The sequence below is a fragment of the Brachycentrus maculatus genome, unplaced genomic scaffold, assembly GCF_059751285.1.
Source record: "Brachycentrus maculatus isolate JH-2025_06_01 unplaced genomic scaffold, ASM5975128v1 h1tg000653l, whole genome shotgun sequence".
NCBI lineage: Eukaryota > Metazoa > Arthropoda > Insecta > Trichoptera > Brachycentridae > Brachycentrus > Brachycentrus maculatus.
In genome coordinates, this window is record NW_028281389.1 from 1415844 (window position 1) to 1442033 (window position 26190).

At 34.1% G+C, this 26190-nt stretch overlaps 1 protein-coding gene across 3 annotated transcripts in view; it reads right to left on the bottom strand.

Moving 5' to 3' along the window:
- Positions 1 to 26190, bottom strand: part of raskol (Ras GTPase-activating protein raskol) — a 159561-nt gene that overhangs the window by 86194 nt on the left and 47177 nt on the right. For 2 of the 3 annotated variants that reach the window (XM_088274259.1, XM_088274260.1), the window contains exon 2: positions 22057 to 22443. In XM_088274259.1, coding sequence (XP_088130385.1) covers positions 22057 to 22228 — 172 coding nt within the window. In that variant the 5' untranslated portion in view covers positions 22229 to 22443. Of the gene's footprint in view, positions 1 to 2922; positions 3046 to 22056; positions 22444 to 26190 lie in introns of all 3 variants that reach the window. The other variant, XM_088274258.1, reaches the window with a different exon arrangement.

Below are 26190 nucleotides of genomic sequence, written 5' to 3' on the forward strand. Positions count from 1 at the left end.
TGCCTTTGAAAATATTTTTAGTAATTTTTTCTCTCAGATATTGTTAATATTTTATTTATTGTTTCGGCATTAACTTTGTGGTAAGACATGTTACAATGATTAAAGAAAACACTTCGTTTTTTACCACTTCAGTTTTATTATAGACTACATGTTTCAGAAGTTAAACTTCCATCATTCAGGTCTGTATAATAATCAGTTATTATACAGACCTGAATGATGGAAGTTTAACTTCTGAAACATGTAGTCTATAATAAAACTCAAGTGGTAAAAAACAAGTGTTTTCTTTAATCATTGTTAATATTTCTTAGCTTTTTTCTCCGATATCGCATTTTGAATTACCTTAAGCCAAAGTGAAGTGAAATCTAGCTACGGCTTATGCAACACAGCTTTCATGGTTCGACTTTATAAGTTTCATAGCCTATATCTTTAAATCGTCCGCCTCCGTAGTGTAATGGTCAGCACGCTCGGCTACCGTTCTGGAGGTCCCGGGTTCGATTCCCAAGGGGGGTAAAATAAATGCAAATTTATATATACATATATATATATATATATATATATATATATATATATATATATATATATATATATATATATATATATATATATATATATATATATATATATATATATATATATATATATATATATATATATATATATATATATATATATATATATATATATATATATATATATATATATATATATATATATATATATATATATATATATATATATATATATATATATATATATATATATATATATATATATATATATATATATATATATATATATATATATATATATATATATATATATATATATATATATATATATATATATATATATATATATATATATATATAATATATATATAATATATATAATATATAATAAACCCTGACGATGACAAGGTTCTTGTCGAAACCGGCAGGTTAAATTGTATTAATAAAAAAATAGTTAAAACTAAGTTATATAATTTTATAAAAATTATTTTATTATTTAAAACCGATAAGAAATATATGTGGCGTGTTTACGAAACGAAAAAAAAAAATAATGCAAATTAAAATTTGAAAAAAGGTACAAGGAGTGCATAAAAACAACAGGTGCATTCTGTTAGTTATAATTTCAAGGCACGTACGCGGATAGAGTTTCCGGTACAAATTTGGCAGCCGAATGCACAAAGATGATAAAATATGACATCGCGTCCGATCTCTTGATTTTAAACTAAGAAACTAAATCTGTGGACTTCAGGTATTGTCAAGCTGTTAGTGACCGTCAGTCATCCGTATTCTAAAGTCCTGTTAAAAATTGACCTTGTAGCGAAAACTCAATACAACAATTCAAAAGTATAAAAAAGCTGCTTTCGAGGAGTTCACAGTCTGGATTTGTCCACTTAGGGGTTATTTTTATCGACAGCCAATACAGATGAAGTCTGGGTATTTACAAGGCTTATGACCTGTCATAGACGGTTATTTTAAGAGACTTCCGTTTGTATGGATTATCTTCCGATCGATAAGTACTTCACTCATAAGCATCTTCAGACTGTCCAATAGAAATTTCTAATTTTATATTTTATATTCCTCACCATTTTTGGTGACAGTTACGTTCAAAACGTCTGCATCAAAAACACGGTATAATTAAAATTCAAGACGCGTTTAGACATTTTTTAAGTGTAAAAAATTGAAAGCAAACATTACTTTGAAGCTATCACAATCTAAGCTATAAATAACGAAATTAATTTAAATTCAAAACAACACCCTTAAAATCAACAAAAAAATATTTGAAACATAAAATTTTATATTCTGGGAGTGATTGTGATGATAGCGATGTATTGTATCCTCGAAAAAAAAAACAATAGCCATTTAACACCAACGTTATAACCGTAATTGATTTATGATTCATAAATCTTTTTTTTTAAATTTCAATAGAGGTGCCCTGACATCTAGCGTTCGATAGCGTAAACATTGCAAGAAATGGTTTGCGACTTGGCTACGCATGGTTAATATATCCGACAATAGATGGACAATGTCTCACCTTTTCAGTGAAATACAATAAGGAGAAAACCATTTTTTTAAAATATCATTACAATACATATCGGCTGTCCAAACTTAAAACACAGTAAGGGACATTTTTTGAAGTACGTTTTTTTTGCATTTTTGGACTGAGTAGAATCTACTTAGTCCAAAAATGCAAAAAAAAACGTACTACAAAAAAATGTCCCTTACTGTGTTTTGAGTTTGGACAGCCGATATTATGTTATTTAAGGTGTGGCTAAATCTTTGTTTACAAAATCTAGGAAGTACAACCTATTGTATCTGTCACATTATAACTACATGTACCACGCGTTGCTGTGACTCAGTGTGATCAAACGGAAAAAAAGAAAAGAGAAAGCACAGATTTTAAATTTGTTAAATTCTATAATACAAGTGGGAATACAAAAATTATCAACCGTCAAGAAGCACGCAGTATGCCATAATAAATAATAGTATCATTACGTGTAATTCTGTTACGTTCAATAGATGGCGCTGCCTTTACCCGAAAAATATGTTTTAAACTGTTCAAAACGCGCGTAATTTTAAGGAATGATCAGCAAGACGCTACTTTTAGAAGCTAAACACACAGAGCAAATGAAAATAAACGTTTGTTTAATTTATTATCACTTTAGGAGATATAAGATTTTGAACAAACGAACATATATACATTACTGTATTTTTATTCACAAAGATACATCCACAATCGTATCTCGATACAATTCTTCACCTATGATGAAATATGTATCAATAAAATCAGAACACAGGATATTCAGAAAATTCTAATTTGAACAAACATATTACTAAGATCAATGTTAACATTTTGCATTCAACACAAAAAAATTCACATGTAAAATTTCGTTACGTCACAGTGTGCAAATCTTACCGGTGTCACTGCCATGAGTGTTGTGCGATATCTGTCTCCCTAGATCTGGAGTCAGGGGGTCCCATAGACCCTCGCTTAGAGGTGGCTTGGTACCATGCGGTAGCGACATGCACTTCAACTCACCTGAAACAAACAGAAAAAAATCTTTATTACACTTGTACTTCTTTCTCTCTTCACGTTCACTCCCTAGGTGGAGCATATGGTTAACATCATGTCACGCTGTCACGCGCCATCTCCTGAGCAGTCCAGCATCTCGAAGTTTCGCCGGGAATAGTCTGTGAATGGTAAAAAAGCAAGGAAAATATGCCAAATACTTATTCATATGTGTATATTTATATATATATATATATATATATATATATATATATATATATATATATATATATATATATATATATATATATATATATATATATATATATATATATATATATATATATATATATATATATATATATATATATATATATATATATATATATATATATATATATATATATATATATATATATATATATATATATATATATATATATATATATATATATATATATATATATATATATATATATATATATATATATATATATATATATATATATTTCCAATTAGAACTACAAACTGTTTCAATCCCTTTTTTTAAATATACAAAGCAAAATTAATATAATTCGCACTTAAATTTTCTTTAAAACCATGTTACATTTGATGAAATTGATTTTTTTCCTTAGAACACCTACAATTTCCAACCTTCCTGTCATATCAAAAATAATAGAGAAAATTGTTGCCCATAGACTGACAACGTATGTTGAAAATAGCAAGTTGTTTTCAGAGAGGCAATCGGCATACAGGCGATACCACTCTACAGAGACAGGCGTAGTGAGAGTACTGTCTGATATAATAACTGCTGTGGATGCTGGTGACCTTGTTTTGGTTTCCTTTTTGGATATGAGTGCTGCTTTCGACACGGTTGATCACAATATTCTGCTGGAACGCTTGAGGAAGACATACGGCATCTGTGATAAAGCACTTGCATGGTTTTGCTCATACCTTCGAGAACGTGAATATTCAGTCATTTTTCAAAAAGTTAAATCCCCTTATCATTCCGTCTCTACTGGTGTACCTCAGGGATCAGTCCTAGGTCCTCTTCTATACCTTCTATATACGAAAGACATATTATATATATATATTATAATATATAAAATATTATAAAGTCACACGGATTGTGGTCTCACTGCTATGCGGATGACACTCAAATTTATTTTTATTGTAGGCCGGAGGAAAAATATAAACTTGTTGACTCTATTAATAAGTGCATTGAGAGAATAGGAGAATGGATGGCTGAAAACAGACTGACGTTAAACCCGTCCAAAACGGAACATCTCTGGATAGCCACACCTAAACGACAGAATTTGATTGATAACACGACACCACTCAATCCAAAGAGTACCACTACACCGGCCGTCAAACTGCTCGGCGTGTTCTTAGATTCTGATCTCTCCCTTGAGACTCAAATTAGCAAAACAACAAGTACATGTTTTTATCAGCTAAGGCAAATTAAAAGCATTCGCAAGAATCTGCCAGTTGATGCTGCCCGTCAATTAATAAATGCGTTTGTAATATCGAGAGTAGATTATTGTAACGGTATATACACGGGTCTACCAAACAATAAAATGACTCGACTGCAATCAGTGTTAAACGCAGCAGCGAGACTAATTTTTGGAATTTCTAAATTCAGTCACATCACCCCACTACTTCACAAACTCCACTGGTTACGCTTTCCAGAAAGGGTTGAGTATAAACTCTGCCTACTCATGTATAAATCAATACACAATATGGCTCCAGAGTATCTTAAGGAGCTGTGTATTCCAGATGAATTGGTTGATAGACGTCTCACGCTTCGATCGGCTACAACATCTGCAATGGGCAAAGTTATCTTACCAGCTCGCAAGCAACGCACTAAATTTGGCGAGCGTGCCTTTGCTGTTGCAGGACCGACGGCGTGGAATGCTCTTCCACCAATGGTTAGAAATAGTGAGAGTGAGATGATCTTTAGAAAAAGACTAAAAACACATTTGTTTTCTAAATCATTTCCACCATAATATTTTCCCCAATTCATTCACCGTGAAGCGCCCTTGAGGTATTTTTTTACGAAAATGGCGCTATATAAGTTATCCAATTTTATTATTATTATTATTTAACACCGTTTTTTTTTTACTGAAAAAAGTTTTTTTCGACATAATTCTGTGGTTCAATTATTATTGAAAGGAAAAAATTAAAACAATCAATATATTTTTAGAAAATTCCACGCTATATTAAAAAAAAATAAGCGTGAAAACACGTCTCGCCCTCAGCGCGGCCGAGCGCGTTGTGATTTGAATGCCCGAGGGCCTTAAGATTGGCAGTGATAGTTATTGAAAGCTATTAAAGGTAAATTCATGGTAAAATCGGAACATAATTTTCCTCGACTTTCGTGTTATTTTTCGTGGACATCCCAACATATCGCTCACTCCTTTCAACAATGTCATATATAAAAAATCGTTAATTTTCAGTTGTGCATGTTTTCGGAATGTCCATAAAATGTACTTTATCCCAGCAAGATCGGCATATTTTTAACTTACAATTACCCGCTACAGGGCAGAAAGTATTGTTTTTGCATTTTAAAGAAAAGGTATTGTTTAATTATTTTTTTAAATATACTAAATATTTTTCAAATGGAGAAAATACATTCTGGTTTTACCTAAAAAGATCTGTTGCACAGTAAAAATTGCAATAAGTGGCTTGATTTTTATTTTTAATACATTTTATTACATTTTTAAACTTTAAAAACGATCTCCTGAAAAATGAAGTTTTTTGATATATGACGTTGTTGAAAGGAGTGAGCGATATGTTGAAATAATGTTTAGATATCAATAAGAAATCTCGACATAAATAACTCTTTAGTGTGGCAAAATCCAGAATTTGTGAACAAAAATACTGACCACAAATTCATATTAAAAATTTTGAAATATAGTAAATAAAAAATAATAAAAAACATTATGAATCAATGAATGAAGTCATTACAACTTACTGATAAATGAAGCGTTTTAAAGATAACGTAATTATTTTAAATATTACTACGATTACTAAATAAGTCAAATTTAAAAAAATACACCTTTATCAGCACGCGGAATAATTCTTATCATAATGTTATTTTTATCGTAAAAACATGTACATATGTACTACGTAAAACATACTTAAAACGAGTAGCGAAGAATGACACACATTTTAAAAATAATACGTAATATTATCAAAATTACAGTGCAACCTCGAGTTACGAATAACTAATAAAAATAACGAAAAAAATGTACATAAAATGATTCGGTTTGCGAACAGCTTCGCGCTACGAATCACCAATAACACTATATCTGTTAATCAACAAGCAAAAAATAAAGCCACTTGAAATATACCCAAGCTTTTGTCTAACCGTCAAAATATGTAGAATTTTGTTAGTAGATAGTGTTTTAGTATTAATCAGTCTTGATAAAGAAGCGGTTAGCTTTGAAACCGGTAGACATTATAATTAAGTTATTATAAAATATAAATAGTAATTTTGAAACAAAGTTATAACTAACTAACTAACTAACCATCACGCCGCTTCCCCGCAGGGGTACGCAGAGAGAATCGAACGCCACACCACTCTGTCTATGCAAACATTCTACGCCTCTTCTACATTCATGCATCTCCTCATACATACCCGACGATTATTACGACTCGTGACCCGGCGCTTTCAAGTATTTGACATACCTGATTGTGCAAAGTTTTCCTCGTCGGTCTTCCTCTGCTTCTTTTTCCAACTACATTCGCCTAATAAATTTGTTTAACCGTTCTTTCCTCACTTATGCGTTCCACATTTCCAAACCATCTCAACACACCTTTCTTAATTTTATCGATAATGCGTATCTCAGCCTTACATTTTTTCCTTGTTTCATCATTCGAACATCTATCAAACATCGTTTTCGCCACACATTCGTCCGAGGGATCGCATTTCGACTGCATTCAGCCTGCTTTCATCCATCTTTTGCCAACTCCATGCTTCGCTTTCATACGTAAGGGTTGGAACCAGAACTCCGTTGTGTACTGCCAGTTTAGCTTTCGCTGATAGGTTTTTATTTGCTGAAACTGATTTTAGCGTTCGTATTATATATTTTTTTCTTTTCTCTCATGCGTTCCATGTAACCAAACCATCTCAACACACCTTTCTTAATTTTGTCGATAATTCTTATCTCAGCTTTGCATGCTTTCTTTCTTAATTTATATATTATTATAAAATGTAAAATCACAAAGTTATCGCTTCAAACATAAATTATATTATACAAGTGTTTATTAAAAAAAATACATGAAAAATACAAAATTTGGAAACATGCAAAACGTTATGAATAATTCTATTTGGCCTAATGAAGACCCTAAGAAGCATATCAGGCAAGAGTCTTCGAGATAGAATAAGAAACGCCAGGATCAGGAAAATGTGCGAGATCGAAGATGTCGTTAGGTGGGGAAGGCAACGAAGGAGACAATGGTATGCGCGAGTGAGGAGAATGGAACCATCCAGACTAACCCACATCGCACTGTACGGCCAACCCCATGGTAGACGACTCCCGGGCAGACCACCAAAGAGATGGGTCGATGGCTGGGAATCGACATCGCAGGAGGGTAATCCCTCTTAAAAACAGGCCACAAGGCCTACAACAAAAAGAAGAAGAAGAAGAAGGCCTAGCTGCCGTTTACATTAATTAACGATGTAAACTAACTAACTAACTTTTAACTAACTAACCTTTCTTAACCTAACCTAACCTAACCTAACCTAACCTAACCTAACCTAACCTAACCTTTCTTAATGTTATCGATAATGCTTATCTCAGCTTTGCATTCCTTCCTTATTTCACTATTCGCACATCTATCATACATCGTTTTGTCGCACATCCTTCTGAGAGATCGCAATTCGACTGCATTCAGTCTACTTTCATCCCTGCTTTAGCCAACTCCATGTTTCACTTCCATACATTAGAGTTGGAACCAGGACTCCGTTGTGCACTGCCAGTTTAGCTTCCGCTGATAGGTTTTTATTTGCTATAACTGTAAGGATTTGCATAACAGAGATAAACATCTCTGAAAAGAAGTGATAACATTTAACCATACATCATCGATTACATCTGAGTACATCGATTCAATTCCCAGGGGGGTCAAAATAAATATGGCCGATTTTCACTCTCATATTTATTTAATATCACCCTGGACTGATACAAGAAGCGCAGGGCTGATCACCTTGCCTTCATGTTGTGGCAACCCACAACAATCGAATGAACGAGCATAATCGAACACCCAAACCGAGCTCGGCCCGAACAGGAACCAGAACGTCACATTCCGTCACCGCCCGTCCAGTGATCGACACGTCCTCCAACTGTTCTCACATTAGAATCACGCGATTATTCTTAAATATTTCTTAAATATGTCATTTTCTAGAACTGAATAAATTTGTGTTAAAAGTAATCCGCTTTCATCTTGCTTCCCTTCTGTTAAATTAAGTTGGTGTTCAACTAGAACCCATAATGTAATTAACGATCAAGATAACACTACGTCGCTACGATGCAGTGCCCTATGCACCATTGAGTGCGGATAACGGTTAGAAGAAGAAGAAGAAGAGGTATACATCGATATGAGATCAATAGATGCCGCAAAATTCATGCGTAAAAATAACTTGCACGCAATTTACGTCGAGCCGAGTGAAAAGGTAAAATTACCCTTCCCGCCCAATACCACCGGCCGAGTGAAACGGTAAAATTACCCTTCCCGCAGATAGCTCGTTAATGTAAACGGTATCCGATCGCGTTATTATTTTGACATTATAATCCGGCCGGTTTGGGCGGCCGATTGCCTAACTCGTCTAAACATAGACACAACGCCACTACTACTTGGCGGTCTAATAATACACCGGAGCGCTCTACTGATCCCACTTCCTACCTGCTCGACGCAGGAATGCAAGACGGCGCTAAGCGGCCTTACGTTACCGTGATGTATACTTGCATACACAGACTACCGAAACATCACTCAATGCTCGACGAGCTACAGGAGTAGATTGCCTCAACGTCTCTTCACTTATCAAACCTTTCCTGTAGCTTAGATTAATATAAAATATCAAATACAGGGGGTTGCAAAGACAGTGTTTTTTTTTGCATTTTTGGACTAAGTAGATTTTACTTAGTCCAAAAATGCAAAAAAAAAACCTACTACAAAAAAATGTCCCTTACTGTGTTTTAAATTTGGACAGCCGACCTACAACCTGAGGACGAGGAGAACTGACCCTAACAGTCTACAAAGACGATAAGCTGGGACGGAGCCAGGAAGAAGAACCATTATTTTATTATAAATAAAACACTTGTTTTTCACCAATTGAATATTATATTATTACGCCTAGTTTCATAAGCTGCAGATACATCTACGGATTTCAAGATAAACTTGGTGCATAAAGTCATTCGCGATTAATCCTTTACGGATGTGGCCGGTTTTGAAACGCGAGGACAAATTGTAATGTACGTATCCGACTTCAAACCAGATATGTCACGGGGCGACACACACGTGCATTGTTGTCGCACAAAAAAGCGACAAAATAACGCGCCGGAAAAAGCACGGAACGATACAAACGCGCTCGGAATAGGTAGACATGGGCGATCGAAATAAAAAAAAAAACGAAAAATAACATATCGCTCACTCCTTTCAAAAACGTCATAAATCAAAAAACTCGATTTTTCAGGAGAAGGTTTTTAAAGTTTCAAAATATAATACAATATATTAAAAATAAATATCAAGCCACTTTCTGAACTTTTTACTGTGCAACAGATCTTTTCAGGTAAAACCTGAAGGTTTATTCTCCATTTGAAAAATATTTAGAAAAATATATAATAAAAAAATTATTAAACAATACCTTTTCTTCAAAATGCAAAAACAACACTTTCTGCCATGTAGCGGGTAAATATTAAGTTAAAAATATGCCTCTTTTGTTGGGATATAGTACATTTTCTGGGCGTTCCGATAACATGCACAACTGAAAATTGAAGATTTTTTATTTATGACGTTGTTGAAAGGAGTGAGCAATATGTAATGTATGGAAATGAAGCATGGAGTTGGCAAAAGAAGGATGAAAGTAGACTGAATGCAGTCGAAAGGCGCCAAAACCACGATGGTAGATATTCCAATTGTGATATAAGGAAAGATTGCAAGGCTGAGATAAGCACTATCGATAAAATTAAGAAAGGTGTGTTGAGATGGTTTGGGCATGTGAATCCAATGAGTGAAAAAAGGATAGTAATCAAATTTACGAAGTGAATGTGGTTGGTATTAGAAGCAGAGGAAGACCAAAGAAAACTTGGATGATCAAGTACTTGAAAGTAATCAAGTCGAAAGTCGAAATAATCGACGTGTTTATATATGAGGAGATAAGTGAATGTGGAAGAGGCGAAGATTGTTAGGAAAGACAGATTGGTGTGGCGTTCTATTATCTCTGTCTACCTCTGCGGGGAAGCAGCGCATTTGAAATACTTGATCACGCCAAGTTTTCCTCGGTCTTCCTATTCTCGTACTTCCAACTACATTCGCCTTATAATTTTTTTTTACTGTTCAATCGTCACACATTAGTTCGCACGTTTCTTAAATTTATCGATAATACTTATCTCAGCTTTTCATTCTTTCCTTATACTTACAAATCAACATTAGAACAACTATCATGCATACATATCTGATTCCTGACCTGTATTTCTAGTTCCTGATATATGTGACAATATGATATATATGTATTTTTTTTAATTAAGCTATAAAGAAATATAAACTGAGAAAAAGTAGGGATTACAAACTCAATCGAGTAATCGAATAAGCAACAATTACTCATTAGTCACATCTCTAGTTCGAAGTGACAGCCCGTTCGGAATTCAAACGCTTTTCCGATTTGAATCACAATATGGCGCCAGTTTCCGGCCAATGAGAGGGCTTTTGTTCCATTGTGACCGACTTCACATTGTTACGATTGGGCTTCCGAAACTATGACGCGGTGACTAATGCGTTTTTACGAAAATTGTAAAGGGACCCATTCATGATTCATTGAAGAGGCATTCATATTTTTAATGAAGAGTATTAATTAGAAAATTTCGAGTGTCTATGCTGTGCGCATGTGAGAAGAATGGAACCATCCAGACTCCCCCACATTGCACTGCACGGCCAACCCCAAGGTAGACCACCAAAGAGTTGGATTGACAGCTGGGAATCGACATCCAAGGAGACTAATCCCTCTTAAAAACGGGTCACAAGGACTCAAGTGTGTAGGTACTCAAGTGGTAAAAAACAAGTGTCTTCATTTACAATTTATGACATATTGGTGTGTAGTTCTGTTCTCTCTGCCTACCCCTGCGGAAAGCGACGTGACGGTTAGTTAGCTAGCTGTTTTTTAGGATATCCTGGAAGTTGGTTGGCCAAGGGCCACGTGCGACCGGAAGCAGTCGAGTGCCCCGACAAAGGAACAGGAAGAGGATTCCCTGTATGGTGGATAAACTTCATAATAATATGGTACAATAATAATATGGTACAGTATGTACAGCACTAATCATTGAAAGCATTTATCGAAACGATAGAGGGTCGCTCTGACGAGAATTGTGGAAAAGATTTTATTTTATATTAACTCTTTACATGTTATTTTTTTGACATCTCAACATAGATGAAGAAGAATATGGAAGTCTGGGCATTTACGGGGTTTAAGACCGTCATGGGCTGGTTTCAGTGAACACTTAACACACGTATAACATTCACCAATTCTACCCATGATTGACAACCACACTATTTAAATTCTTGGAAGTTCTATCCATACGGCTGTCCAAACTCAAAACGCAGTAAGGGAGATTTTTTTTGTAGTACGTTTTTTTTGCATTTTCGGACTAAGTAGATTCTACTAAGTCCAAAAATGCAAAAAAACGTACAACAAAAAAAATGTCCCTTCTGTGTTTTAAGTTTGGACAGCCGTATACCTTCTAACCTTTATCCGCACCCGATGGTGCATAGGGCACTGAATCATATAAACCCGGTGATCGCTAACACATGAAGGAAAGGTGATCAACCCTCCGCTTCAGGTACCAGTCCACGGTAACATTGAATAAATATTAGAGTGAAAAATCACATATATTTATTTGACCCCCCTGGGAATCGAGCCCGGGATCTCCAGAACGGAAAAATGTACATCTTGATGACTTGTTTTATTTTATTAAAATTAAACACTTGAACATACCACTTTAATGAGTTTTATTTATCTATACGACTAGTTTCGATTTGTACTAGAAGATGAAAACATCTGTAAGTTATATATAAATAAAACTGTACCCACCTTGATACGATTTACTCTAATCTTTCAAACTTTAAAGCTAAATTGTTCGAAATCTTATAAACCTAAAAGGGTAATTCTATTCCCTGTCCTTTCCTTTTCTGCTTCTTCTATCACTGCCATCTCCTTTTCTCTTTATCCAATCCTTGTCTCTTGTCTCTTCCTATATATAGACTTTTCTTATGCATAGTTGTGAAGAACTGTAATTGGTACTCATGGTTTTATTTGTTGCATTCTGATTTATCATATATTGTAACTGTTGTTTTCCTTCCAATAAAATAAAATAAAAAATAAAACTCATTAAAGTGGTATATTCGAGTGTTTTATTTTAATAAAATAATCATGTCATTCCACAAAGTTAATGCCGAATCAATAAATAATAGACTTATTTTATGTTATGGATTATATACATAATATGATCAGATTATCAGTCTTTTTCTAGTGACATTCATTGTTTATTGTCACTTTTGTTATCAGGTTATTTTGTATAAACATAATAAACGAGGTTTAGAAAAGGGTTATGCCTGTGTACTGTGTAGTGTGGTGGGCGTGTTGCAAGCGTGGGAAGTTCAGCTCGACTCGCTGGTGTTGTGTGGTATTGTGTGGTTTTGTGAAAGTTCAGTTCCCGACCGTAGTTCACGGTACTTCAGCTGAGATGCTGGTACCGTATTCATGCCCAGTAAACTTATGTTTCGATAATTACAATTATCTCGGTCTAAATACTGCAATGTTACTCAGGGAAAACTACCTAATCGTTGACATGACCTAATCAATGACATTTATCAAATTATTGACATTACTAACTAGCTAAGTGTCACGCCGCTTGTCCGCAGGGGTAGGTAAAGAGAATAGAACGCCACAAAAATTTGTCTTTGCAAATCTACATCTACGTCTGTTCCAAATTCATATATCTCAATATACATACCCGCCGATTAGGATGAAGTATTTGAATATTTAACCATGCCAGGTTTTCCTCGATCTACCTCCGCTTCTATTACCAACCACATTTCTTCACAAATTTGTTTTATTATTATTTTTTCACTAATTCGATTTTATTGACATTACCCTAAAAATTAATATATTTTTTTAAAAGTGCATTGAGATGATTTGGATATATGGAACGAACAAGTGAAGAAGGAGCAAACATTTGCTCCATAAATCAAATTTATGAAGCGAATCTAGTTAGAAATAGGAACATTGGAAGATCGAGAAAACCTTGACATGATCAAGAATGGCAAATACTTGAAAGCTGCCAGGTCAGGTTAGATAAGAGTTGAAAAAAAAGTCACAGAATAAAAGTAGATTGAAAAAAAAATAAAAATAATGAATTCATCACCTCCCATTGGAATCCAACTCGCAAAACAGTTCCACAGTCAACAATCCACCCAAGTTTACCTGTCATTTATAACCCATCACAGACATGGCGCACTATGGATGTGGTGCGTCCTTTGTTGTTGTATTTTTTGTTTAAAATCACCAAACAACACCGCACCGCATTCCGACCGCAGCGACAAGCGACAGGAAACGCATTCAGGGGATCGAAAGGAATCATTGTGTGCCAGGTCCATTATTATTCCATCTCCGGTCATTTATAGTATGTAAATCACCGTTGCGAGAAAAGGGTGCTTGAACCGACCCTTTGTGCACAAAAATGCACGCATTAATTTAAAATGTTGACCTAATTAAAAATGAGCTTTATGGGCGCTTGTGCACTACACGGAATTTTACCGTCCGGCAGTCCGGTTAAATAAGTTTCCGGTGAAATCCGCAAAGTTAAAGGTTAAATGGTAAAATCCAGTAAAAAATGATAAAACAGATGATTGGCTTGGATTGGCTTGTGCTTTTGGCCATGTTTTACCAGCTACAGGGCAGAAAGTGTTGTTTTTGCATTTTGAAGAAAAGGTATTGTTTAATTATTTTTTTTAAATATACTAAATATTTTTCAAATGGAGAAAAAACATTCAGGTTTTACCTAAAAAGATCTGTTGCACACTAAAATTTTCAATAAGTGGCTTGATATTTATTTTTGATACATTTTATAACATTTATAAACTTTAAAAACGATTTCAAGAAAAATCAAGTTTTTTGAAATATGACGTTGTTGAAAGGAGTGAGTGATACGTTCTATATTCATTAAAAAAGTGCATATTATACACACCATTTATGTATTAAAAAAAATCTTTTTTTTTCGACTTTTACGATTTTTCGAACTACACGAAAACCCATGGAACGAATTAATTATAAAATAGAGGACTTACTGTACAGGATTATTGGTTGGGGTGGTAAGAGTAACGCATCATTAAATTGCTTTATCCGCCTTAGCGGTGTAATAATCAGCGTGTTTAGCTACCGTGCTGGAGGTCCCGGGATCGATTCCCAGGTAGGGGTGAAAATAAATATTAGCAATTTCAAACTCTTAAAATTACCCTAAACCGAATACAAATATTTCTCTTTTATTAAAAAAATATATATATATATATATAAGTATTTGTGATTTTACACTCTAATATTTATTATATATTAACCTGGACTGGTTCCTGAAGCGCAGGAGTGATCACCTTGCCTTAACGTAATTAACGATCAAGATAACACTGCGTCAATACGATGCAGTGCCCTATGCACCATTGGGCGCGAATAAGCGGGTCAGATGTATGAATGTGTAAAAAAGCGAAATTTAAAAAAAAAAACAGATTAATCTGGCGTTCTATTCTCTCTGCCTTACCCTGCGGAGAATCAGCTTGATGGTCAAATAATTTGTAAGATTAAATATAAAAACAAAAGGCTATTGGATATAGCACGAACCAATCCTCAGGCGACGAAATGCTGGAGATAAGACTCGATATCCACATTCCAACCCTTACTCCGTACCCCTAGATTAAATTTTAATTTATATTTTTTCCTGGACAGGGGTGTATTATTTTATTTTGACCATAACGTGGTGTGATATTTCGCAATTATTTTAAACCCCAACTCTGTGGCGCGCTCCCCCACTATTTATATAGGGGATGAAAGCAATATCGAATGCTTATAGAAACCCACTAACTATCGCCTAACCCCAAACAAAACCCACCCTTAGCTACCGGCAAATCCCTTAAATTCAGTTTTCACGATAGAAAACAGTAAACATGCAACAATATCAATACTAACATCTGAGTCACCTAATTTCAAAATCCGCCAGATCCAATTTTACAAGATTTTTAAATAAATGCTGTATCGGAATGCCAATTGTGGGTTTATTGTTTAAAATATTTAGATACTTGAAAACCCTGCTAAAAAATTCTTAAAACACCGTTGTATTTCAAATTCCGCTATATTCATGAAACTTGCCCTCTGACCCATACCGGCCAATCAGAGAGCGGGGATAGGTCAAAAATTAAGATGACGTCATTATCGGTGTGTCTCGTGTTTTTTTTTAATACTGAAAAAAATCCAAAAAATGAGAATAGTCTCTATTTCACAATATTTAATGTAATGATAGAAAAATCTTTGAAACATAAATGTTACCCGTAGATTTTTGCATTTTTTGTAAAATCGACTTACATGGATCTGGCGGATTTTGAAACTAGGCGACACATATATAAGTATATATTATACAATATATAAAAAGGCATATTTACTGGAGGAAATAAACGCACAACGGTAAATACATATGCCAAAAAAAAATGAAAACTAGAGACATTTTCGAAACTAGTCATGTTTACAATATTTTGAGTGTGTTCGAATCTTTGTTCACAAATCTGGATTATCTCCACTTAGGAGTAAACTAAGTGTATGATAGGTCGTAAGACCTGTAAATGCCTCGACTCCATATTCTTCTTCATCTGTGTTGAGATGTTAATATACAATCGTGTTACAATCAATAAACTCAAGAGTGGTTTTTACGAGTTTTTCTTCTTTATAATTTTAAATCTTAACGTTATTCCAAAAGGTTTTATTTGTTTTTTTATTTTTATAAACATATTACACATATAACTCACATATATAATATTCCCATATTATTTTTTGACATCTCATCAAAGATGAAGAAGAAAATGGAAGTCTGGGCATTTACGGGGCTGACGACCGTCATAGGCTGGTTTAAGTGATCGTCAGCCCCGTAAATGCCCAGACTTCCATTTTCTTCTTCATCTTTGATGAGATGTCAAAAAATAATATGAAAATAATTCCTGTAATTGGAGATAATCCAGATTTTGTGAACAAGTATTTGGACACACTCAAAATGTTGTAAATAAATTGTCTGGTCAAATTATAAGCTTAAGTAATAAAAATGAAAATGGTGTTTTCTGGCGTTTCTCATGTGTGTGATTAAAATCCAGGATTTGGACCTCACATACTAATATAAGAGTTTCTGCTTAATAAAGAGCTTCTTTACATCTCACCAATAGATGTCTCTAGTGAAGTTCTAGTGATTCAAGAACAAGGTTTCTAAATTGGTTCATATATATAGAACTTCCAAGAATTTGAGTAGTGTGGTTGTCAATAATGGGTAGAATTGGTGAATGTTACACGTGTGAAAAGTGATCACTTAAACCAGCCTATGACGGTCGTCAGCCCCGTAAATGCCCAGACTTCCATTTTCTTCTTCATCTTTGATGAGATGTCAAAAAATAATATGAAAATAACTCCTGCAATGGAGATAATCCAGATTTTGTGAACAAGTATTTGGACACACTCAAAATGTTATAATATTCCCGATGAGTAGTTACCATTACTCATTTTAGGACACGATATAAGGGTTAACAAGACTGAAACACATTTTTTTTAAAGACGATTTTTGATATTTGACGTTGTCGAAAGAAGTGAGCGATATGTTGGGAGAGTGTCGAAAGGTATTATACTGTCGAATTAATACATTTTATAAAATTCTCCCAAATAATTGGCAACTTATTATTTATGTAGTACAGAATTATACATAACAAAACCCTTATCCGCACCCCGATGGTGCATAGGGCACTGCGTCATATAAACGCAGTGTTATCTTGATCGTTTTACACATGAACGAAAGGTGATCAGCCCTCCGCTTCAGGTACCAGTCTAGGGTAATATTAAATAAATATTACAGTGAAAAAATCACAACTATATTTATTTTACCCCCCTTGGGAATCGAACCCGGGACCTCCAGAACGGTAGCCGAGCGTGCTGACCATTACACTACGGAGGCGGACAGTACAGAATTATGGCATATCTATAAGATGTGACAACGTAACGGAAATGTGAGAGGGGAAACTCTTGCTTGTAAATAACATAGCGCGTAGGACCATATACCACGCACCACGCATGAGTCACACACGGACCCCCCATCAAATTGACCATAGATAACATACCTTTCGAATAATGTGCAATAAGCATGGTATAATTTAATCTGTGGATTTGTGATATTTATACAACACTAACCTCTTGAGTTCCGAAAACTTAAAAACATTATTTAATTGGAATTATACTTGGCATATAACAATATTTCTTAAAATTTATTGTAAAACGTATTTAGATGCATCCCGCTTCATTTGCAAACACCGTATTAAGCTAAACTTAATTGATCTCAATGGAATGAAGCGATGGACGCTCACACAGGCACTGGAAAACCGAATAGAGGCGTTTGAAATGGGTCTCTATCGCAAGATCCTGCGAGTTTCATGGAGTGATCGGGTCACCAACCTAGAGGTCCTCCGACAGATGAATACCAATAAGGAACTCCTACCAACCATCAAGCAGAGAAAGCTGATGTACACGTCATGACAAATGAAAAATATCCTCTTCTCCACCTAATCATACAAGGAAAGATTGAGGGGCGAAGAACTCAAGGACGCCGAAGGTGATCATGACTGAAAAATCTACGACAGTGGTTTGGCAGAAGCACCTAGTCTCTGTTCCGAGTTGCAGCATCAAAATTGAAGAAAGCCATGATGATCGCCGATCTTCGTTACAAGTGGCACCAAGACCAAGTATAAAGCTTTGTATATATAACCTTTAGAGTTGTGTCCTTGGGACGTTGTAGCATGAGGGACTGTTTCTATTTTTTTATCAGTGATAACATGGACAATAGCGGGGAGGCTTTAGTCATATAAATAAACAGCTCCTACCCCCCTTCACCCTCAACGCTTCATGGACAACTCTAAAATTTAGACTTAGAGCGTTTGTGCACTACACGGAATTCTACACGTCCAGCACTTCAGTTAGTGTGATAAAACGATGATTGGCTTGGATGGAATTACAAATTAAAATGACTTTTCACGTGCCGAGGGCACACTTTACGATATTCATTTACAAAATTATATGAAAGAAAATTGTTTATGACATGCAATCAAATACGTCATCGTTGAACGATGCGATCTACCCACTTATCAACAATACACAATCCGTAGTCGTACAGGAGAATGTGACTAACTAGCAAAACGCAAAATGTTCAGGAGGGTCATTTAAGTCAGTTTTGCTTGGCAAGAAAATAAACATCAATGCAGTTAGTCATTTTTAACAAGTCAATATATTAAACTTCCAAGTTTAAAACTCTTTGGGATTTTTTTCAGGGCAATTTTAAGCTAGTAAGATATCAAATAGTCAATGATCACGTTTTTATAAAACAATGCACTTGGTCACTTTCTCCTGTATGACTACGAATTGTTTATTTAAATTTATCGAGAAAAATGACGAAATGTTATTGGTCCAGGACTGAACGGGTCACAAAGGGAGGAATTTAATATTATAGGTCAGAATGATCTAATTAGTGCGCGGTCCACCCTCAGAGGGCACCTATTTCACGCATTGAAGGGCACATTAGGTACAAGGGTGTTTTTATAATTGGATGACGTAAGAGGGGGATGATTTAGGTATGTGTTCATATAACAAACCACAGTATAATTGAAAATGAAATCAAGAAAACATAATAGAAATTTTAAAGACAGTACGATATTTGTTAGCGTTTAGGTGAGGTCTAAATGCATTTTTATTTGACAAAATATACCAGTCTTATTACAGAGGAAGACCGAGGAAAACTTGGAATGCTCAAGCGTGTCAAAAAGGTATTGTTCAATTTTTAGTGGAGAAAAAATATTCAGGTTTTACCTAAAAAAATCTGTTTCACAGTAAAAAGTTCAATAAGTGGCTTGATATTTATTTTTAATAAGTTTTATTATATTTTTAAACTTTAAAAAAGATCTCCTGAAAATCAAGTTTTTTGATAGACGACGTTGTTGAAAGGAGTGAGCAGTTTGTGGTATTTCTTGTTGATGAATCACAGACAACGTTCAGGTGGGATAAAGTGATTAAATCATAGAAAGGAATCCACTGCGGCGACCTTGCGAAATACGTTATCGACTTCGAAAACAAAGCGAGGATATCGACACCTTTATTAATATATTCCCACTAGAATTTCTTAACTTAATGATGGATACAAAAATGAAGAATCAACTATTTGACTATCTGTTGCCTTTTGTAAGCTGACGATGCTGTTCTTCTTGCCGATAGCGCAGAAGACCGTATGATGAAGAATGCATCGAAACACGTGTACAATTGATTTAAAAAAAAATAGTGGTATTTACCAAGTAAAACTTAAATTTAAAATGGATCATTTTTGTTACCTTTCATTTGCAAATGCAACTTAACGAATTTATCAATTTATTATATTTATCAATTCGATCGCCAGCCAGTATCTAGAAGCCAAACGTGCCGAGCACTTCTTATTTATTTGTAAAAATATTTAAAAATTAAAAGAGAAATATTTGTTTTTTGTTATTCATTACAAATATACTTCAATTTCATACTATTTCTGTGAGTCTAAGCGGCTCATTATTAGAAATAGTTATCAAATTGTGGTAGAGTGGGCTCGAACCCAGACACTCTGACCACGGGACCACAGCCCGACACATATTTACACTACGGCTAATTATTTTATAGATTGCAAAAATAAACAAGCGTTTTAGAATATTTAGAAAGCCGAGGCATGTGTGCTTTTCCTCGACCGATTGATGTTCAGCATCATCTGTATCGAGAGAAATTTCCCAGACGCGGGGTGAAACTAGATTGTGCGCGTTTATTCACAAATTTCCGTGTTTAACGGCCGATACATCGCTCACTCCTTTCAAGAAGGTCTTAAATAAAAAAAAACTTGATTTTTCAGTAGAACGTTTTAAAAGTTTCAAAATATAACACAATGCATTAAAAATAAATATCAAGCCACTTATTGAACTTTTTACTGTACAACACATCTTTTTAGGTAAAACCTGAAGATTTTTTCTCCATTTTAAAAATATTTAGTACATTTAAAAAAATAATTAAACATTACCTTTTCTTTAAAATGCAAAAACAACATTTTCTGCCCTGTAGCGGGTAAATATTGAGTTAAAAATATGCCTCTTTTGCTGGGATGTAGTACATTTTCTGGGCATTCCGAAAACATGCACAACTGAAAATTGTCGATTTTTGATTTATGATGTTCTTGAAAGGAGTGAGCGACATAACAACAAAATGCCGACAGCCCAACTGCGAACGCACGACGACAACGAGGAATTCCAATGGTGCTAAAAACATTTTTTTAAAATTATATAAAATAAAACAACTTTGGTTAAACCACTTTTTATTGGTACACTTTATCCAACCGAAGTAAAAAAAATAACAATGAAAAGAGAAATATTTGATTAATAAATATTTGGTTAAATACCTGATTATGACAAGGCTCTTTCGATAAGAGCCTTGTCATCATCAGGGTTTATGTGCTAAATTCTAAAACATTGAAATACTCATAGTTAGGTTAACGTTAATTACCCTTCCCTTACGATACCAAAAACTTCCACGCACTCCGTACACCATATGAAAATACGATTTAAAAAACGAGAAAAAACTCCTAAATGTTGTTTTTATTGTGCATTGCACAGCGAAAAAAGTGTACCAATAAAAAGTGGTTAAAACTAAGTTGTTTCATTTTATAAAGTTTATTAAATGTGCCAAAGTATTTGCGAAAAACATTTAAGATTTTTTTGTTAAATGGTTAAATGTGAGTGGTTCAAATATAAAAAGAAAATCCTGCTACCCAAATTATCTAAAATTATATTATTTTTTGACATCTCAACAAAGATGACGAAGAATATGGAAGTCTGGACATTTACGGGGCTGACGACTGTCATAGGCTGGTTTAAGTGATCACTTTACACACGTGTAACATTCAGCAATTCTACCCATTACTGACAACCACACTACTCGAATTCTTGGAAGAACTTCATATATATATTCATTCATATTTGCATATCCGTTCAAAGTTCTTCCAAGAATTCGAGTAGTGTGGTTGTCAATAATGGGTAGAATTGGTGAATGTTACACGTGTGTAAAGTAATCACTTAAACCAGCCTATGACGGTCGTCAGCCCCGTAAATGCCCAGACTTCCATATTCTTCGTCATCTTTGTTGAGATGTCAAAAAACAGTATTATAATTTTTTCAACGTTTTATTAACTGGCAAAATACACAAGTAGTTTGAAATATCATATTTATGTGGTTTTAAAAGTAAATTCAACTTTAAGTTTAATAGCGGGTATTTTGTTAAGGCTAAAAGCTTTAAATAACAGGGATCTAAGTGTTAAAGTTGTTTGCCAGTATACCCACGATATTAAATATTAAAAAAGTTTTACTTAGTAAATACCACTATTTTAAAAAACCTATTGTGAATTTCGTTTTGTAAGGTAATATATCTAAGGATATTATTTCTACTGTAGCAAAAAGTCAGCTGAATAATGCAAAAAATAAATTTCAAACCATTTAATTCCTCGTCGGCCAACACATCCTCCAGGGTCAACCCAGTCAAGTCTTCAAGATGTGGATATCCATGATCAGGGTCCCAATTCCCGTCTGAATCTCCATCTCCGTCACCTTCTTCCCCCTTCAGGCAAGCGTGCAGGCTGCGAGACAGCCGCCTCTCCACGCTCATGATGCACAGGATCCGAGGAGACGAGGAAAGCGGAGACTACTCCAACGCAGCATCAGGTGGACGACGATCGGGTAAGTCGATCTGGCGCCTCGGAGAAGGTCAGGGTGACGGAATGCGTATCGCAGACTCGACTTTTATTTTCGAATGCGCTAATTTTGGTGAGATCATTGTGGGTACTCTTAAACACTTGTAGCCAATTTTACTTTGGTCAAAACCTATTTAAGAAAAATATAAACGCTTGATACTTGAGTTGTTTTGTACGTACGATTCCGCGAATAAGAAAATTAGTGTCCAGTTTATCAACTTGAAAATTAAGAAACAAAATACTTCGTTTCTTCATTTTTTAACGAGTGCCTCTACGAAAATGATTTGTATTACCGGGATGATTTCGGTATATACTAAATGACAAATCGTCACGCCGCTTTCCGAAAGAGGTAGGCAGAGAGAACATTAAGTCACACCACTCTGTCTTCGCAAACATTCTTCGCCGCTTCCACATGCATGCGTATTCTCATACATACGCGCCGAATATTTCGACTCCTGATCTGACCGCTTTCAAGTATTTGGCATACCTGATCATGCCAAGATTTCCTCGGTCTTCCTCTAATCCCTTTTCCAACTTAATTCGCATCATAAAATTGTTTTTCAGTTCTTTCCTCACTCATTCGTTCCACATGTCCAAACCATCTCAGCACACCTTTCTGAATTTTTTATCGAGCTTTGCATTATTCCCTAATTTCACTAATAACACGTATAATACATTGTTTTACCGCACATTGAGGGATCGCATTTTGACTGAGTGCTGTGGCATTCTATTCTATCAGTCAGTCAGTTTAAAAATACACATTTTCAGCGGTGTCCCCAGAGATTTAAAACATAAAATTATAACGATTTTATTTTCTTATTTTTCGTAAGAAATATTCGAGTACAACATGTCACGGATTATTTTTGTCCGAATGCCTTTAGTTATTTGCACATAAACCTTAAATAAAATTCAATGCAGTAATAATTGTAAAGGTTTTATTTCACTCCAAAACTCGGTAATTTATGGGTTCCGTAGAATCAGTATCCAAAACCTACATTCATCTCCAAAACACATGTTGGGAAAAGAAAATAGTCATGTGTTTTAAACTGAAACTTTTTTATTGCAAGGACTTTTGAGAAGCTGTATACTGCATGATTTTTGTAAATCTTCAGTGTTTGCCGCAGAGACAAAATCCCCGACAGACCACGTGTTGAAGGGCTTTGACGTTATTGCAAATATCTTTCTGTTAGGGTACATCATTAGTTTATACTAGTATATCATGGGAGTACTGGCAAAAAACATTAACTCGAAAATATGCAATTTTGACTTAATGATGCATATTATAAAGTTCTCAACGTTGTATAAACTGGCAAAATACACAAGTAGTTTGAAATATAATATTTATGTGGTTTTAAAAGTAAATTCAACTTTAAGTTTAATAGCGGGTATTTTATTCAGGCTAAAAGCTTTAAATAACAGGGATCATTCACACAAGGATTATTCAAACAGGGATTTTAGTGTTAACGTTGTTTGCTAGTATACCCATGATATTGAATATTTAAATCAAACAACGATTTTAGAGTCTACTTAATTGTATTTTATTATTAAAAAAACACACAAAAATTGAATTTGTGACAATTCACTCACTCCTTTCAAGAACGTCATAAATAAAATAAAAAATGATTTTTCAGGAGAACGTTTTTAAAGTTTAAAAATATAATACAATGTATTTCAAATAAATATCAAGCCAAGTATTGAACTTTTTCTGTGCAATAAATAATTTTAGGTACAACCTGAAGGTTTTTTTCTCCATTTGAAAAATATTTGGTGTATTCAAAAAAATAATTAAAGTATAAATTTTCTTCAAAATGTAAAAACAACACTTTCTGCCCTCTAGCGGGTAAATATTAAGTTAAAAATATGCCTCTTTTGCTGGGATATAGTACATTTTCTGGACATTCCGAAAACATTCTCAACTGAAAATTTACGATTTTTGATTTATGACGTTCTTGAAAGGAGTGTAAAAATGGATATACGTACCTACATTCCCCATAGCCTGAATAAAATACCCGCTATTAAACTTAATGTTGAATTCACTATTAAAACCACACAAGTATATAGGTACGACATTTCAAACTACTTAGTGTATTTTGCCAGTTCATAGAACAGTGTTCAATTTTAATATTTAAAATATAAATTAAAATGGAGGTATACAAATTGAACGCCAAATGTATAAATAAATAGATCATTAGTTTCAGCTAGAAGTCGATATGTGACATTGCCCACACACGCCACACACTTGAAGCTTTCGGCAATCGGCTTAGAGGTTATTTACGAGTGTATACTGTGGGAACGCAGAAATTTGTTTACAGTATCCGTCGCAGAAATGTCGCATCCCTGATTTTACCGATTGGCTGAAAACTGAAGGATTGATGCTCACATAAATACAATAAATAACATTTTGGATTTTCCATTGCGTAATTTAAAATACAAAAAAAAAATAAAACTAATACAGTGCAAAATATAAAATATAAAACAATTAACGGGTATAGTAAATAGGCATATCGCTCACTACTTTCAAGAACGTCATAAATAAAAAAAAAACTTGATTTTTCAAGAGAACGTTTTTAAAGTTTAAAAATAAAATAAAACGTATTAAAAATAAATATCAAGCCACTTATTGAACTTTTTACTGTGCAACAGATCTGTTTAGGTAAAACCTGAATGTTTTTTCTCTATTTGAAAAATATTTAATATATTTAAAAAAAATACTAAACAATACCTTTTCTTCAAAATGCAAAAACAATACTTTCTGCCCTGTAGCAGGTAAATATTAAGTTAAAAATATGCCGCTTTTGCTGGGATATGGTACATTTCCTGGGCATTCTGAAAACATGCACAACTGAAATTTTATGATTTTTGATAAATGACGTTGTCGAAAGGAGTGAGCGTAAGGATATGTTACTGATATTTATGATATTTTGAGGTAAGTTCAAATGAGATTCAAGTATTTTTATTGATATCTCGAGTCGGTGAATAAGCGGGGGAGATAATGTCCTCACTGACAATCTGTAGGCCCGTAGGAAGCAATCAAACACAATTTAAGACAATTTAGAGCGGTGAATTGTTGATACACCGCGAAGGAAGCTGTAAATAACCATTTATTACCCACTGTTTCCAAGTGTCTTGTTAAAAATACCGAAACAAGAGATCATCACCGGATTGAGAGACAAAAATAATAAATACCGCTTTGAAGAATGCTGGACGAGTCATAGTTTTCTGTCTAATTTTAAAACCATGAAGGTGATTTTTCATTCAACGTACAGGGCTGGTGAAACAAGCAAGAACAGTACGGCTGTCCAAACTTAAAACATAGTAAGGGACATTTTTTCGTAGTACGCATTTTTGGTGTAAGTAGAATCTCTTTACTCCAAAAATGCAAAAAAAACGTACTACAAAAAAATGTCCTTTACTGTGTTTTGAGTTTGGACAGCCGAGTATTCAATAAATCTAATAATATAATATCTTCTTCATCTATGTTAAGATGTCAAAAAAAATAATGTAAAACATAACTATAATTTACATTTGAAGCACTAACTTTGTGATTTTCCATTTTATAATTAAAATGCAGCATTGTTTTGAAATCACTATAAATATTTTATTATAACTTATTATATATTAATGTCTACCGGTTTCGGTTCCGGATAGTGTGTTAGTATTAATCAGTATTGATAAAGAAGCGGTTAGCTTCGAAACCGGTAGACATTATATTTAAGTTATAATAAAATATTTAGAGTGATTTTAAAACAAAGTTTCATTTTAATTATTAAAAATAACTGCTAATTGGAGATAAAGCAGATTTCTGCACAAGTATTTGGACACACTCAACGCGTGTTAAACATGTACAAAGATGGACATCCCCGTCCATCCTTGAAGA